At 39.1% G+C, this 18518-nt stretch overlaps 1 protein-coding gene across 1 annotated transcript in view; it reads right to left on the minus strand.

Annotated features, from left to right (window-relative positions):
• SDK1 (sidekick cell adhesion molecule 1) overlaps positions 1–18518 on the minus strand; it is a 389602-nt gene that overhangs the window by 275467 nt on the left and 95617 nt on the right. The window contains exons 2-3 of the mRNA XM_014870500.2: positions 5633–5792; positions 121–227 (exon numbers count right to left, since the gene is read on the minus strand). Coding sequence (XP_014725986.2) covers positions 121–227; positions 5633–5792 — 267 coding nt within the window. The remainder of the gene's footprint in view (positions 1–120; positions 228–5632; positions 5793–18518) is intronic.

The raw sequence follows: 18518 nt of genomic DNA on the forward strand, positions 1-18518 counted from the left end.
TTTTGTTAAACCTGATATCTATCACCTGTTCAGACTGACAAATGTTATCATACATCTTTTTTTTTTTTTTTACCCAAAAAGAAGCTAATGAGTCACAGAATGACCCCCACTCTGACATACATGCCACTTGGACTTGAGATCTCCTCTGCAGCAGTGCCCCCATCCTGTTCCTCACGATGCACTGGTAGAATCCAGCATCAGCCCTCTGCAGAGCTGGGATGATGTACCTGTGGGGAAAAAGGCACAGTTAGAGAGCACTTCTTCCTGGTTTACACTTTTTTTAAAATGCTTATTGTATTTTTTCTTACAAACAGCATTCTTGAGTAATGTCAGGTCTTTGGTTACAGTATTTATTGCCTGTTATATAGAGATTTTTAAAAGGCAGCTGACATGAAATGCCATTAAATACCTTCAGTCTTCAGTTCTGCAAATGATAAATGCCACGTAAATATTTTTCCCTACTTTTCTCTACCTTCATTCATAAGGCAAAGCCAGTAATTAGTTCAGAGGAGCCACAAGAAGAGTAAGTGTAGGTATTAGGAAGACTTGCAAGAAATATCAAAGCTTTCCAATGAAAGCTCCACTGTGTGGCCACTGAAACTCAGAGGAATCCTGGAAGTGCCACCGTGTGCTGTACTTTGTGTTTGCTCTGCCCTTCAAACAGACACTCAGTCCACTAATCTCACCTTCCTCATTCAGCTACATCTGATTGCTCAACATGAAAATGAGCTGATAGGCACAGTTTTAATGGGAATAACACACATGAATAATAGAGATAATCCTGCATTAAACAAACATTAATCACAAGCACATATTCCCCCAGTCACCTTCAGGAGATATTATGGCAGGATTAATGAAAGTCTTTATGGAAGATAAGAAAAAGGAAAACTGCTGAATTTTAATCTTCAAAATTTAATTCCACTAAAAGAAAACATTTCTTCTTAGACTCAGATCTACTGTACACACCCACGTGCAGAGCTTAATGCCTGAACAGGATCAGGGAGCATAAAACAAAAGAGGCAGAAGATTCTGGTGTCATCACAAAATAGACCCCAGCACATGGATGACACCACCAGACACAGGGGACTGGACCATGGCAACCTTTAGACATGCCTGGGAGCCCCTGGCTGCCCATGGGCGTGAGCTGGGACTTCTGTGACCTCCTCTGGTCACTGCTGGGACCTCCTCAGGAGCCACCAGCACATTCCCCCCCGTGGCTGTGGCACTTGGCACCAGGAAGAAAAGGAAGATTCCAGCCTGTGCTCTTCTGGGAGTCACAGCAACCCCAGCACACAAATAATGACTCTGAAGCAGGAGTGTTGATTCCTCTTGCCTGACAAGCCTCACCATGGGGAATGGAGTGAGACAACAGGTGAAAATACAAGGCAGAGGATAGAAATCAATAGGACAGAAGCTCCTTACAAAATCATTTCCTTCTCTGCCAGGCAGAAGATTGTTGTAAAACTTCATTATAAAAAAAAACAAAAACAAAAACAAAAGAACCAAAAAACCTGAAGTTTCTGACAAATACTGGAAATTAATTTTTACAGTTCTTTTTACCCAACAGTTATACATTTGTAATCTTTCTTTCTTCCATAAAGATTTAGTGTCCCACTTGGCTAATGTCTTGTCTATTAAATAAAACCAAAATTAAAGGCCTCTTTCCTGAGTATTCATCTGTACTAGGACAGTAATGCAGAGTTAGTTTTGCTACCACCAGGACAAAACAAATCAATTAGATCAGAAGTGTCCTACTTTGGTTTTCTTTTCTGACTTATTAAAGTTTCATCAGGAAACATTCTTAACATGTTGCCTGAAGAAATGAAAATCTTTTAAAAATTTACAGTGAAAATCCCATCTACCTTGGAAGTTCCAAGGCAGCCAAAACCTAGAGCAGCTGGATTCTCAGTGGACCTACTGGGTATAATGTGCAGGTACAGCAGTCAAAATTAGAAGAATTAAATAACAGAAGTGGAAAAAAGAGATAGGACATGTGTGAATACTGTTTGAGACTAACTTGAAAACTGCAAACCTGGGCAAGGGATAAATATTGATGGAATTTCTGATTCTGTGTTTACAATTTTAAACAGTTTTTATGCACCTCATATGTCTTATTATTGTTTTAAACCTACTTTTCTATTGACCTAACAGCTTTGATACTGCTTTTTGTGCTATGCTTTTCCTATTCCACTTGTTTTCTGACCTGCAAGAAGGGATATAAATAGGATTTCTAAGTTCTAAACAAGACTTTCTTCCCCAGAATGAACTGAAATCGAAGGTTCATACAATTCTTTACAGTGACAAGACAGAATTTTGCTTTATTTTTTGTCTATGCTCAAACTTTGAAGACAGATCTTCCCATTGTAGAGATGCCAGGAAGGCTCCCTGAGGTTCCTGGGGATGTCTGCAAGGACTTTGGAAAGTCAGCCCCGACTTTTCCCTCATTTTGAGTGGCACAGCCAAGCAGAACGTGGTGTTTGGGAAGTTTCTGCAGAGACATGGAGAGTGACAAGCAGAAAAGAGAGGCTTCAGGGGAGTGTCCCCGAGCCTGATGTGCTCCATCACCCCTCTGCAAAGAGCTCCAGGAGGGAGTGGCATCAGCCACCTAAGGAGAAATCCCAGCCAACTCTTACAGTTCACTCCTAATCTAAAATTTAAACCTTCATTTTAATTTTAAATGTCCTAAGAGTTAGAAGGGAAGCTATAGGCTATGGGATTTAATAGTCCTAATTATGGATACAGAATTAAAGCTAAGTGTATTTTATTAGATATTCATGTTACTTTTTATCTACTCAAGCTTTTTAACAAAAGACTTATGGATCAAGTGATCTAACTTTTAAAATAAAGAAGCAAATTTGAAATGTGTCCAATCCAAATACTTTTAAGGATTTTGCTTGAAAGTGTATGGCTGCTTAGACATGACCTTAGTTTCTTGAATTCCAATAAATCAATATCTTCAGGCCACAAAGGCAAATATGACAGACACACCTGGTCCAGAACTTAACTCAAAAGAAAACAAAGAGGGGGGAAAAAAAAGAAAACAGAAAAAAGACGTTGCCTGAACATTAAAGTCTCTTAACTTATAGACATGGCCAAAATGGCTCCTGCAGTCAACAGCATTGATTGTTTTCATAACGTGGACCTCAGATCACAAAGAACTTATAAGCTTGTTTTATAAATTCTTAACACAAAGTGCTGTATGCACAGTCACTGTTAGAGCCAGGCTGAGCACACAGCCAGCTTGGTTAGACAAAGAGGAGCTGCTCACTCAGGGTCACCAATGTCACCATGCAAAGACTCCAATTAGTTCTTTACTCACTTGGGCTGTTATAATAATGTATTTTCAGCCTGTTACCATATAGACATTACTTTAACTGAGACACACTAAGTAATATCAATTACCAAAAATCTTTGATTGGTGATTCAAATTGCAGCAGAAGTCACTTGCTCAGGGAAGATTCGTGCATTTAAACAGACTATTTACCCAAGAGAACTGCACAGCAAACTGTTATGGGGTCAAAGGTTGAATTTTGCAACTGGAATTTTTATGTCTGAGCATATATTTTCCTTGCTTTCATTCATCCTAATGCACCTATGCCATTTTTTGGAATCTTAAAGCTCTGCATTTCTATAGAATCAAAATCCTGTTTAGCTAATCTCTGGCTGTGGTGTAGCAGTAGGGATGCAATTTCTAAATTAACATTTTCTATCAATATTATTTTATTATCATAAACCAGCACCTTCCTCTGCGCCAGATCTTTTAATAAGAAATAGAAATAAGAACAATATAAAAAAATGCAGAATTAATAAATATGGTTTGAATCATGACCTGACATTCACAAGGACAAATTAAATGCAATATAAGGAACAAGGGACTGATTGCAGGTATGTGCACACACAGCTTGGGAAAGGTGTTCCAATAACTGACTCACACTCACACTGCCATACACAGTAAAATTCAAATTTTGTATTGGGATGTCCACTTGTTTAAGAAATACCACGGCACTCTGGTCTTATTTCAAAATGTCACACGTTCTTACTCAGGTTTCTCCTAATACCATGAAATGTCATCTCCCAGTGCCTGGCACCCCTACAGGGCTGGAGCTGTAACCTTTGCTTGCTGTTCATTCCATGTTCACATGTTTGTCCTCCCACACCATTTTTCCTCCCATTCTCTCAGCATCTCACATGGTCAGGGGCTGCTCCTTCTACCCAGCCACCACACCTGACTGTGCTGCTGTTGATCAAAACAAGTGGCATTTGCACAAAGCCACGCTCAAACATTCTGTGATTTGTTGTGCTATTAGAGATCTTTTCATTTTCTAGAAAGCGTTCACAAATCTCCTCTTTATGTGCATGTGGCTCGCAATCCACATCCCAAAGGCTTGAAAGCAGCAACCATCAATAGATGCAAGGGCTAAGAGGGCTCATCCAAATCAAGTCTTGCATTTCTAGGTAACTTCATATAGAACTAAATGCTTGGGTTTAAACAGTTGCTAAATACTTGAAATGCTAAATGACCCCCAAAAGTTTTAAAAAGTTATTTGAGGGAATTTTTCCCCTACTGCTCTGTAAATGTAAATAATATCAACAATAGAACTAGTGCTGGGTTACAATTTTAAAAATCTTTGAGAAAAGTAATTATGGGTTACTTTGTGTAACAATATAGAACTTTGTATCATTATCTGCATTAGCTGCATACCAATTTATACAGCAATTTCTATATATAGTGATGGAACATTAATTTTTCCCCGTCTTAAGCTTTATGTCCCAAAAATGCAGTATTTAACTTGGTTTGCAAAAGGTACAGGTGTTGTACCCGGGCTCTCTCTGTCACATACCCACCCCTCATAACATCTGAACTCACCTGGCAAATTCTACAAAATTTGAAAGCACCAAATAAGTTGCATAAAAATTAAATTTCCCTAAAAAAAAATTAAATTTCTGAAAACCCAGTCAATCCTCCCACATCAGAGAAAAGCAGACAAAACTTGGCTGTCTGGCACGTTGACACTTGGCCAGCCATGTGCTGCCTATCAGCAGCAGTGAGCTCTGATAAGCCACACTGAGGTTTTTCTCCTGTTTGATGGAATTTCTGTGGGATGGGGAGGGAGGCAGCAGGGAGGTCCCGGGGGCAAACTGCACAGTCATTAAAGGGCAGTTTGTTAAATTATCAGCTCCGTTTTGGAATTCCTAGAACTGAAACAGAAAGTTTTGTGCGGAATTCAAGGCAGAGCACATTCCTGTAGGTCTGATGGAGACCGACAGTCCCAGCGAGCTCGGCTCCGTTCAAGGATGAGTTCACACATCACATGTAACATTTAGCTAAGGAATGTGTCTCCTGTTTATCACAAACACAGGTAAAAATTACATCTCCAGCAAAAGGCACTTCTGGTACTTCAAATTTCCATGTTAGGACGTGCAGTTTGAAGAGCCAAATCTCGTTTTTAGCAAAGGAATCTCATCTCATCTGTTTACAAAACCAACTCTGCTTTCATAATAAACCCCCAAGCCCCTGTGTCTGTGTCTACAAAGCTCTTTGAGGCATTGGGAAACCGAGGGCGTGGGGATTGGTTTGGGGTTGTTTTTTGCAATCCCTCTTGCAGAAGGTGACGATATGGATGTTATTTACTTGTATTCACTGGAGTAGGAGGTTATTTCAGTGTCGTTGTGCAACCACTTGAATTCCAGGGGCCAGCTGCCTTCGGCAAGGCAGGTAAGGACCAGCCGGTTTCCCTCCAGGTGGGTCTGGGGCAAGCCTGGTTCTGTCTTGAAGAATGGTGCAACATCCCCTGAAATACAAAGGAAAAAAATGGGTTTGGAGGCTATTTAGGAACATATAGGAGAAACTACTGATATTTAGCTAATTTCTTCTAAACACAGTCATGGTAAAACAAGAAACAACATGATTCAGTTAAGGCTTGTGCTAGTGCATTCATAACTAAGCTTTACCTTTAGGGCCAGAATTACCAAGATCTTGATAAACTTTGTCCTTGCCCACTCAGACAAGCTTTTCTCCATATTTACTCATTCTCCAGATGAGAATTCCAACATTTTCTGCTGTGGCAGGCAGTGAACAACCCTATTGGCTTTTTTCCCCTCCTCCTTTCTGAGGATTAAATCCACTCAAAGCTTTTTTTTTTATTTTTTTATTTCTTGAATAGAAACCAGAAGAGTAATCTTGGATAGAAATGATTATCACAGCAGGAAAAGTCTCAGGGTAAATGAAGATTCTTGATAGGGAAAAGAATTTAGAAAAAAAACACCTCACAAGTCTAATGTATTTTTCAATGTTCTTGCCAACCAAAATGTGTTAAATTATATCACCTGAAGCCACTAACAGATTTTTGAATTAGGGTACTTCAGTAATATGCAAGGGTCACATGTAATTTCAAACTCTTGTGTATCACAAATAAAACATTCCAAGCAGCAAAATTCTTGATGGGTAAATTGCCAAAGCTCTGCTCAAATACAGATTGATTCTGAGTCCACACCTGCTAGAGATCTACACCAGTCACCTCTGGAAGATGAAGATTTCTCACACTTCATGTCTCAAATTTCTACTTGTAACTGTAGAGGAACTATGGGTTTAATTTTAGAAGCGTACAAATACTTTCTATAACCAAAATTAACACAGATTATACTGGGTTGGAAGGGATGTTACAACTCATCCAGTTCCAACCCCTGCCATGGGCAGGGACACCTTCCACTGGACCAGGTTGCTCCATCCAACCTGGCCTGAACACCTCCAGGATTTTATGATTACACACAAAACATAGGAGTTATATTCAAAGTCAGAGATTTAATACAAAATATTAATAAGACTGAATAAGTAGACAATAACGAGCTCTTCTTTAAAGTGTGAAGGTTGTGTGTGTGTACTTTATAAAGTACAGAAAAAAAACCAAGATACACAAATGTTGTCCCAGTGCAAGTAATGGTTCAGTTAAACTGCAAACCTTCCTTTAAACATTTATTTTTACACAAGCTTAGGCATTTTTATACTTGCTATTTAAAGAGTTTAACCTATTTTTTACGGTTTGGAGTGAAGTGCCCTCATGTGCTGTCCAAGGCTGGCTGGAATTTTTGAATCCCCAGGTGACAGAATCACTGGCAGCCCCAGGACAGCCCCAGGAGCTCGGGGCAGGGGGTGCTGCAGGTGGTTTCCCAGTGGCCCTGGTGTTCACTGGGGCTCACAGCCCAGCCTGGGCATGTCAAAGTCTCCAAGCCTTTATCTCTCACTTTGCCCCTGCTCAGGGAATTTTTCTGGCTCTAGAGCACATGGCAGCACAGACTCCTTGTCATGGAAGGGTCCTGGGGCAGAGCTGGGCTCCAGCTGAGCATGGCCAGGGAGCCCCAAATATCTCCTGCAATGGGCTCTAAATCAGCCACAGCTCCCCTCTCATCTGATGATTTGGATTGACTAGTTGTCTCCTGAGTTTTTAGGATTTAACTTCAGGAACACAGTCATTTATGCAGAAAGAAAAAACACAGAGTCTTAAGGCAATGCTTATAAACGAGCACACAAAATGAAATCTAACAAACTGAATTAAAAACTGTATTTGGGGTAGGGTCCTTTTGTGATCTGTAGCATTTTAAATAACCTGTCTTTCAAACAAACTGATTTATGACAAGTGCAGATCAGCAGTATCTTCTCTAAATTGGCTATATAGGAAGCTACAACAATTCAACATATGAGAAAATTGGAACAGTTCCAAACTAGCAGATATTCCCAGACAAGCCAAGGAGAGTTTTTACACTTCTCCACACTATTACATGACTGAGAATATATTCTGCAAAGCTTCTCTTTAGTTGATGTTTTAATGACTGCAATTATTGTGAAATCATCTTATCCCAATTCTCATTGTCTCCTAACTAGTAAAATCAACCAATATTTTAAACGTTACAAAGAAAAAAATTAAGTTGGAGTTAGAGGCTGTTCCTGTGAAATACAGTTATTTTACCCAGAGTGAAAAGCAAATTTTTACATAGGAATTTCTAAACAAGTGAGAAAATGTTAAATCCTGTCAAAGGTATTTTGGGGAGCCTCCCAAGAGAGTTTCAGACATTCTACTCTGGTAAGATTAAAGGTGTCAGGCTTCCTCTGGAGATGGAAAACAGCAGCTGGGAGCAGGGCTGGTGCTGAGGGGAAGATAACAGAGCTCAGTTGGTAAAGTGAAATGATTAGTGCTGAGTCTCCCGAAAACAACAATTACCTGCTCGTGTACAGAGGCTCCTGGAATGAGCTCCCTAAACTATTGCTTCCCAAAGAAAGTTCAGTCACTGAGGGAGAGCACAGGGGAAGCTGTGCCTGCACCAAACCGAGTCATTTGTTGGTCCTTGTTTTCAGTGATTTACAGACTCAGCAGCACAACCTCCTGCATTACTTACTCTGAATTATCCACTTACTCCTAACTTATGTCTTTCCAAGGAAAAAATGGTGCATTTGGAAGACAAAGTGCTGCCCACAAGTCTGTCATCCAGCCCTACATTTCCTACTCAAATATTCCAAACCCAGTGATGCTGCAGCCCACTCAGAACTATCTCCCATTTAAAGCATCACAATCAAGCTGTTATTACATGAAAATGATTCTCAAAACTCAATCCAGTTCTGTTAGAAGCTAAAATTTAATAGACCTACGGGAATATTTTTATAAAGAGTATAGCATGCTTTATAAATTGCCCTGGCTCTCTGGAAGATTTACTTAAACCCTTGAAGTAATTTTATCTTCTAATCTTTTATTCCTGACTTTCTCATCAATCACATACCATCAGTTTATCAAATTCAATTATGCAATCAGAGCTCACTAAATATTCACTGAAAGCAGAAATGAAAATAAAATACAGAGCAAAAATTCCTTGCAGAGAGGCAGCTTTGATGACGTTGGCATTTCTGCAGCACGGGGCTGCTCACACCTCGTGCTCAGGATCAAACCTGGGCTTCACCCTGGGCTTTATTTACAGCTTTAAGCTGTAATGGAAAGCAGAATTTAAACCTGGACCTGCAAGGAAAATTTGGTTGTTATAGAGCATCCCAGGGAAACAGGAAAATTGGAAAAAAATCAAAGCCATCTCAGAAGGATTGTGGAAAAGAAATAACTGGCTGAGGGATGGAAGACACAAGGGGGCAGTTAATAGGTATGAGATACTTGCACTCAGTAATTAACTAAAGAAGGGGCTCACCAGGAGAGAAACCTTGGCCAACCACGGATTTAGAAGCCAGGAAGGCATGTTTTGCTTTATACTCTTCAAGAATGGAGCAAAATACTAATTAAAAGACTGAGTCCTAAAACCAAAAACAATAAAATACTGCAATTATTTTTCTTGACTTGAATACTTTTCTCCTTACCAAAAAAAGGAAAAAGTAAATAAAATGAAAAATTTTTAAAAATTAAGCAAGCATTCATGCTAAACACTGTTACACTGTTGTTTTTTCTAAATGTGTTAATACTTTCAGCCTCTCTGGCTCTTCAGCAATGCTGATTTAAAAATAAAAGTAATAACAATTAAAGAACTTTTTGAGTTGCAAGAAGGAGCAAAGGAATAAGGTGCCAATCTGTTGGCACATGTATATTTACAGCTTCAGTAAATTTTCATTAAGTCTGCTCACCAAACTTGCCAACATCTCGACTTGTGACCTTAAAAGGATGCTGCAGATTTATTTTTATGTAAATCTCAAGACGAAGGAGGACTGAATATGCCCAAATCATCTTGAAATTTGTTCCACAGTGTTTCTGCTTTGCTTTTCTGCACCTCCAAACTGCATGAGTTTCATTACACTGCTGGGTTGGCCCATCCAGTTTCTTTCTTTGATGCATGCACAGCTTTGATGGATTTGACCTCAAAATAAAGATTCAGGACTAAATTCAACAACACTCAGGCAGTTTTTCTTGGACTAATACTGACATTGAAATACAAAATGTTGCTGGGTGGAATTGTCCTCTGCCCTGGGCTTGTGCTCAGCCCTGGCAGATGAGATGCACCACAGGAGAGCTGAGAGCTCCCTCGTGCTCCATTCTCCCTGAAAATCACGTTCAGGCACAAATTTACAAACAGGATCTGCAAGAGGAAAAGGCAGCCTGGCTGGACAGCTTTGGAATGACAACAAAAATGCCAGGAGTAGGCAGATACTCATTAAACACCCAAGGAACCCCAATCCCACAAGGACTGTGTGAGTGAACGTGACTCCAGAAACAGGAGAGCACCATCTCAAGGACCTCGAACATTCCCTCTAACAAACAAATTAACAAGGCTCAGCTAATGATTCTGAGCCCTTGAAGAGCTTACATTTGTAAAACACATAAAGCAAAGTCAGATTAAATAGATCTTTCAGTTACTACAAGGTCTTACAAGATCTTGAAAGCAGTCGCACAGTCCTGTCCCTCAGGAATTAATAAATTTTAATTAAAGACACAATTTGATCTTGAGAACCTCTACCCTGTGGAGAAGAGGAAAGCTACAGTACTCCAGAGAAGTACCACATCACCCTCATCAGTAAAACCCACTGCAGCTACCCTCTTCAAATCTCAGCTTTTTTTTTTTTTTTTTCTCCAGAAATATTGGATACCAACAGACAAAATCAGGTGCCCACGTCCTGAAAAAAAAAAAAAAAACAAACTGTTTCTGTGGTCCTGAACACTCAGAGGAAGGAAAATCAGGGAGTGCTGAGAGCAGGTTGGAAGAGCCCCAGTGCCACTGCTATTTGCCTTTGTTATATATCTCTACTTCTAAATAATTTTTAGGTGAGCTAATATTGAATATTAAAAGTAGATCAACCTGCACATAAATCAGCAATTCAGAGCAAATACAGCTCAATCATTTAATAAACACCAGGTGAGCATCTGCCTTTCCATTGCTCAGTTGGCCCTAGAGGTTCAATATTGAAAAGAGAGTTTTGACTGAGATACATTTTTCAAACTTAAAAGAAAAGCACAATGGGTTTATTAAGTAGCACACCTCTATTGATTTTAGCTTATTAATCTCCAGTCAAAATATGATACACGTTACTGTTTCTTCATATGCTTCTAAAGCTAGGATCAACTGACCTGGGAAAATAAAGAACAGAATTATCTCTGAGGAATTCTCCAGGAAAATGAGGCAGAGGTTGAACCACCAGCCCAGGAGAAGATCAGCAATACAGAAATGTTTTTGCTCTCAGTGTCTGCTAGGAAAGGAGATGTGAGCCACCTTCAGATGGGTAAACAATGACTGCCATGGAAAGAGATTCCCAAAAGGTCTGTCTGGGGCACTGAATGTGTAATACAAAAGTAACATGGCAAAATGGCAGCTGGAGTCAGGAAACCCAAACTAGAGACAGGAAGCATTTTTTCAGTAATCCACAGAAATTGCTACAGCTATAGACAGCAAAACCCTATTGAAGACCAGACTGAAGTTCAGCTGTGAGCACAAACAGTTGAGCACGAGCTGCTCTGCTCTGACAGCAAATAACTGCAACCTCCTGAGAAAATGGCTTTTCTTCTTATTCCCAAGTTGGTTATGGAAAAGATTTCATTTTCAAAAGGATCTTTTAGTCTTGCTATCTCAGTTTTCTAATCTTAGAGTTTCTGATATACATGCATACATGTGCTAGCTCTGGATGCAAGTTGTATTCTCTTGTGGAAATGAACTTCAATAGATTATATGGCATATGAATTTGGAATTATAACACAGTAAATCCTGGGAAATGTACCAGAAAGTCAGATTGAACTCAGATATATTTGAGTCAATCTTCTTTTGAATGCAAACCTTCTAAAATGCATGGTGAGATGCTGGGGAAGTTAGTATATGATCTATTCATAAACTGTCAACAATGTCAAACATACATTAGAGCATTCAGTCACTTTAACTGTATTGATTTGCAGGAAGTCTATTTTATCCAAAATATTGGATCTTTGAGATTCAAATTTTTGTGGTTGGAAGTATGACATAAATCACCAAGTACAACAATTAAATTTAAATTGCATTTTACTACCTCATTCTAAACCTCGATTGCAAAGGACTGATGCATCATAGCGAATATTTCATTAAAATAGCAGGTTATTTTTCAAATATACTGCAGCAGCTAAGAATTTTCTCACAATGGTATAAAGCATTCTCTCAAAATGGATTTCCTGAACTTTCATCAAAGATGATATCTGATTTTATATTGGAAGAACACTGAAGCAACTGTATTTAAATCAGTCTTTCTTCCTGAATTTCACACATCAAGTAAATGAGCCCAAGCTGCCCATTTTTGTCATCCCAGAGATTAAAAAGATAACCTTCTTTTTGGGTACCTCCATTATAATCTCTGAATGCAAATACAGATATCAGCTGAGGTTGATGGATGGTGCTCTTAGAGGTTTAATTGGGGATGGAATTAAATTGTTTTAGGACTCAGCAAGTTCTGTGAGGAAGCCCACATATTTTTAGAATAAGTGGCATTTATTTCTTTTAAATGCACAGTCACAGGGAGACAAGATTTCAACGGGTAACTTCTTTTTTTGCCTTGAACAGCTCACATAACTAATTGGCAAGTTAGCTGTTGGGTAATTGCCAATCATATATTTGATTTGGATGGAGGAAATATTGAACTAAAGATTGCAAACCTGTTGCAGTCCATCCCAAGAGGAAAACTAAACATTCTGTAATGTATAGTTATGATTAGCTTTCAACAATTCAATAGAATAGGCGTCTCAAGCGGCAAGAATGAGTGTTTCACACTGATAGTTAAGTGGATTTAATTAAAAATTCTTTTTTTTTTCTTAAATTGAAGCATCACTTCTCTATTTCAGGATTACCTAAATGGCACTGCAGATTCCAGTTGGCTTCTCTGCTCCTCATTTTTTGATGCAAACAGGCCAAATGTTTTTCCCAAATCTTGGCTAACACATAGTATTGCTTAAAAGAACAAACATCCTAATTCATTCCCTAGGAACTTCTATAATTCTAAGATAAACACCATGAAGTGACTTGCTACAGAAAAACCTGTTTTGACAGTTCCAACCTTTCTTCCCTGTTTTAAGGCACAAACATTTCCTGTTATCTCTCTTAGCCTCCTTCCATTTTTCTCTATGAACAGCTTTAGATTAACTACAAAAATCCTGAGACAACAGAAAAAAGCCAGAGCAGATTTTTTTATGATAAGAAAAGAAAATCTTACTATCACAGACTGCTTAAAAGTCCTTAAACATAACCTGCTCTTTGTATTCATAAAATCTACTCTGTAACACTCTGCCATCTATTTAAAGACCATCCTTTCATTCACTACACAATCACTTCTTGAAGAATTCCCTTTTGAGAAAAGATTTCTCAAGTTTTATTAGAAATACTCAAAACAGAACTGAAAGGAGGAGGGCCCCCGGAAACACAGCAGTTTTTATAGGACCTGGATTCCGATAGAAAAAAGAAAAAAGAAAAAAAAGAGACAGTGGTTGGTAACATCACTCCATTAAAATTCAACATGAACCTCTCTCAGTTATCCCCAAATACACCAAGAAAGATTTTCCCACATGCAATTGTATTATTCTTTTCTTAAAATTGATTTCTTTAGCAGACCAGCCAAGGAGAAAAAAAAATAATGAGCTGATATCGTTTTAACTGAGCCTCAAGCAGCTCCTGATGTATTAACCTAAAATCCCACTAAGGCTTCCTTTTCCCATTTAATTTCTACACTTCATGTTTTATTCTCACTTTCTGACCTCCTGTAATAATTCAGTTCAGTCGGGGCAAAAAAATTATATTGGTTTATTGTTTATCAGAAGGCAGCCACTATTCATAGCTCTGTGAATCCATGGAACACCACAGAATCCCAGGATGGTTTGGGTTGGAAAGGACCTTAAAGCTCATCCAGTTCCATCCCCTGCCATGGGCAGGGACACCTCCCACTGTCCCAGGTTGCTCCAAGCCTTGTCCAGCCTGGCCTGGGACACTTCCAGGGATCCAGGGGCAGCCTCAGCTTCTCTGGGAATCTGTGCCAGGGGTTCCCCACCCTCACAGGGAAGAATTCCTTCCCAATATCCCATCTAAAGCCACCCTCTTTCAGCTTAAAGCCATTACCTGCTACATATGATCTTAAATTATGTTAATGTAGCTCATCCACAAAAAAAGCCCCAGAATTTTGTTTTTGTTTTTTTTTTTTTAATATTCATGAGGTTGTTTTTTAAGAAAGTTACAAATGCACTGAAAGAAAAAGGCACATCCATACAAATTGGGCAAATGAAAGAGAACCCATTAACTATGAAAACCAAAACAAAATCTCCAAAGAAACCTCCAGCCTCTGAATTTGGTATCAAAGCACAACCTCTGTGCTTTTCATATTCTCTTCATACAGTGATGTTTACAGAGCCTCACTCAGAGACTCGAGGAAATAAGTTGTTAGTGTTTAAACCTCAGCCCACAGCAGGTGGAAGGCAGAGCTGCCTTGCTGAAAGAGAATCCAAATATAGCAAGATTTCCTTCATTATTTTAGCCACAAAGGAAGGAAGCTATTGTTGCTGCTACATTATCTACAATCTCCAACTACCGTAGGGCAGCCTGATCATGCTGATATCTAACCAGAAATTTATAAATATATCCACTAAATATTCCAACTGACACCGGCACGAAGGAGAGATGAAATCCTACAGAACACTTAACAGGAGAGAAAAGATGAAAACATAAATGTGCTTTCCTCAAGTTCATCTCTACTATAAGAGGCATTCTTAGTGTGCAGAAGATAAATTAAATCAGAAAGGTAAACAGCTGAGGAGTGTCTGGAAGTACCAGAACAGAAACGCGAGAGCAGCAGGAGGAAACAAAGGAACAGCAAAGGCACTGCCAGACCTGAATGCCATGTCAGGCACTTATTTATGTTCTCAAGGAGAATTTATTTCTAAGTAGCAAAGCAGTTATGAATATCCAGAGAAGATATAAACACATCTCTTTTGATGAAGGGGGCTGGGGGGGAAATGATTCATGCTCAAACCTTTGTTAAAAGCCGTTCCTACTGCTCACTGCTATTGTTATTTTGTTTAAATGTAACTTGTACTTTTTTTCCCCTTAAACTTCAAAAATGTAAATAGGTTTAGAAACTGGGTAACGCCTGCCTCAAAGAACTCAAAGGATCTCCATGCTGTCACGGAATTGGAGGGTGGTAAGGAGCCCACATTATGCTGAGCATTCAGGACTGTTCATATCCTTGTGTGATGCTGGATCAGGACAGAAATTCCAACAAAGCACAGTACGAAGTTCACAGGACCCAACTGAAATATTCCTACATCTCAAGCAAACTCTGGGACAGGCCCGTGGTGAGAGGCAGAAGCACTGGGTGACCCTTTCAGGGTGCACCTCAGGGGATTTGTGCACACACTCCCAACGGGATGGATCAGAGGCTCTTTGGAAGCCTCACACAAATGGGCACCTTCATTTTCTCAAATATCACCACTTATTTCTGTGTCTTTTATATCAAATCCCTTCAGAACTACCCAAGTGGAATTCTTTCACCTCTTCAAGAAAAATACACAGATCTAGAGATTATAGAATTATTTTCAGCGATACTGACGAAACATGTAATTTCTTCTTGTCAAAATGGGAAGAAACATATCACTGTTCTAGCAAACATAACTGAGCTTGACATATCTGAAGGCAAAGAAAAGGAGTTAGTTGATTAATCTGGATATTTTATTTAATTTTCTTTGGGTTATAAATAAGCAGCAAGTTAATACTGTTTTCAACTTTTGACAGTTCTAATGTTAATTACATGTACTGGATTTTATAAATCAATACTTCTTACATAAAGTGTTATTTAACTTGTCAAGTGCAGCAATAGATCAATGCATTTACTGTTCTTGCTAACATTGATGGATGACATACATCAAAAGCATATGTAAAAGAAAAATAAAAGACTTATTTGCAAGCCAGACAGGGTTAAACCCCAGTTAGGCAGACAGAGAATTTAAACAGTGTTTTGAAAATAACAACTTTATTAAGGTGTGAAAAGTGTTCTTGTTTGGGTTTTTGGAAGTTTGGAGTTTTTTGGAGTTTAGGGTTTGTTTGGGGCTGATTCGTGATTTTTTTTTTTTCTTTTAATGCTAAGGCCTGCAGCTATCACAGCAGTGCTCTATGTTCAGAACTGTTATATTAAATCTGGGTATCCTATAGGATACAGGAACAATGAATTGCACCTCCCAAACTTCAAATATATTTTACTAAAGAACAACATCCCCATGTTCAGCACACAGTGCTTCCATCTAAACATACAAATAGAGTGATAAAAAACCCCAAACCGTAGCTGATAACTACTTCACTATTTGCAAACAGGCTGCAGTTAAAGTGCTTAACATTTGAAAGGATGTACATGAAAAATTTTGATCATAAATCAACTTCAAAGACTGTGTTCACTGCATTATGAGCTGTAATAAAAGAAAGACTCAGTCAAAACCCATCCTAAGAGTCAGTACTAATGCACCTGCACATCTTGAAGAGAGATATAGGTCACAAAGTAATTCATTCTCATTATTCATTTGTTCCATTTGTAAAGAAGACATAAAGTATATTAAAAATATGAAATCCCAAAGAACTGAAAGCTATTACTTTGTATGTAACTACAGTAAATCAATAAAATATTGGTTAAAGCCCATTATCAGAAGCATGTATATATACAGAATATATAATCATGTACTGAAATAGAAGGGGAAATTGTTTCCCTTCTATTTTTGATAGATTTCTCAGGACACAAGCAATAATTGCACAATGTGTCATTTCCAATTCACAGAATGACAAAAAAAGTCTTTTTGCATTAAAAATTGTCACGAGGATGGGCTTTCCAAAGTTACAAAAGGTAACAAATGTAAATATAAAGTGTTATCCTTTGGAAATAATACATATAATCATTATATTTTGGAGAAATTTATCTGACTAGAAAATAAAAAGAGACCTCTGTTGTACCTCCACAATATTCAGTGAAGTGCAAGGAGGCTCTACTCCATCAGCTCTGCTACTTTGGACAATATTTATGAGAAGCAGCAAGCAATGACAACAATCTATGAGTTGTGTTAGCATGTTTGAGAAATAATTAACAAAAAGGAAAATCTGAAAAACAGTGGTGAGTCTAAGTCAAAAAGAAGTTTGTAAAGTTGCCTCCAAACCTTGGAAAAAGATTCAATTCTATTTAACAAAAAATTTTAAAGCAAAAAACTATAAAAGAAACCACTTAGTCTACTGGCTAATGCACGTCCTGCAGGACCTTGTTAACACTTTCAATGAGGCTGAGAGTTAATGTAAAATAGTCATGAGATTGTCTTTAGAGTTGCAGTATTTTGTTTAAAATAATCCAGCAAAAGACTTCTTTTCACAAAAGCTGTTCTAAGTTGTTGAAGGGGAACGGGCACGAAAGAGAGAGGGGCTCAGCTGGCTCACATACAGCCCGGCTTTGAACGTCTGCAGGATTTTCTGTGAACTGCCAGGCACCCCAGCAATGAGAAAACATTATCCAGGTGAAAAGCAGGAATTGTGCACGGGTAACCTTTGTGTCCCACTGGAAACTGGGAGTGAGGAGGAGGGAGAGCCTGTGGGAGACAGCCAGGACCTCTAACAGAGAGCTCACTCAGAAACCCACACCAGCTCCATCCCATCCCAGTGACCCACAGCACACAGGGAGGAAACCACCAAACCCTACACGTTCCACCAACCAAGCTGGATCCTACTGCTGCTCCCACACCCGGGCAGCAGCACCTGCTGGAGAGCAATCCAGTAAATACACACGCAGCCTGGCCAAACCCTGCTCAGCAGCACTAAACAAATGGAGAGCAAAGCTCAGCTCCTCGCTCCAAACCCAGCCAAGCTGGCAATAATGAAGATGTATATCCACAAGGAGAATGGAATCAGCCAGAACCTCGACTCATGAGCATTCCTGTATCCTGTAAGAGGTGAGCCCTGGGCGGGTTTACAAGTTCCATAAAATTGCTCACCGGGGGAAACAATCTGCTGGCTCAATTCTCTGCAGGATTGCCCCAGTCCCTGCAGTCATCTGCTCCTGCTCTATACATCCACATACATCATCAAGCTGACAATTCAGAAACTGGACCAGATGGATGTATCACCCCAAACAGTGCTGTTTGTTAAATCTAAAAGCCATTAATCAGAGTAATTTCCTTTATTAAACTCTGTGGGAGAAAGGGACAAATATAGATGACGTATTATTACCCGAGTTTACTGGAGTGCATCACAGGATGACACACACCGAGCTCATTTTCACCCAGCAACACCAGAGAAAAATGGTGACAGCAGAATCGTTCCTCCTAGAAAAAGTAGATTATTGCAGGACAAAGAAAGCAGGAAAGGGCATCCTAAATGCTTTCTCTGAGCAGCTAAGGCATGTTATTTTCCCTGGAGGAAATAATTACATTCTCTGAAAGGACTGGCAACTTCAAGTTATTTTTAAACAACAGCAGTTCTTTGTGTAACTGAGTTGTTTCAGAGAAGCAATAGGTGAGACTGGATCACTGAAGTTAGCTTCACCTTCCACTGGGCACTTAATGCCAGCCCAGCTGGAAAACAGC

The sequence above is a fragment of the Sturnus vulgaris genome, chromosome 16 (genome assembly GCF_052056855.1).
Source record: "Sturnus vulgaris isolate bStuVul1 chromosome 16, bStuVul1.hap1, whole genome shotgun sequence".
NCBI lineage: Eukaryota > Metazoa > Chordata > Aves > Passeriformes > Sturnidae > Sturnus > Sturnus vulgaris.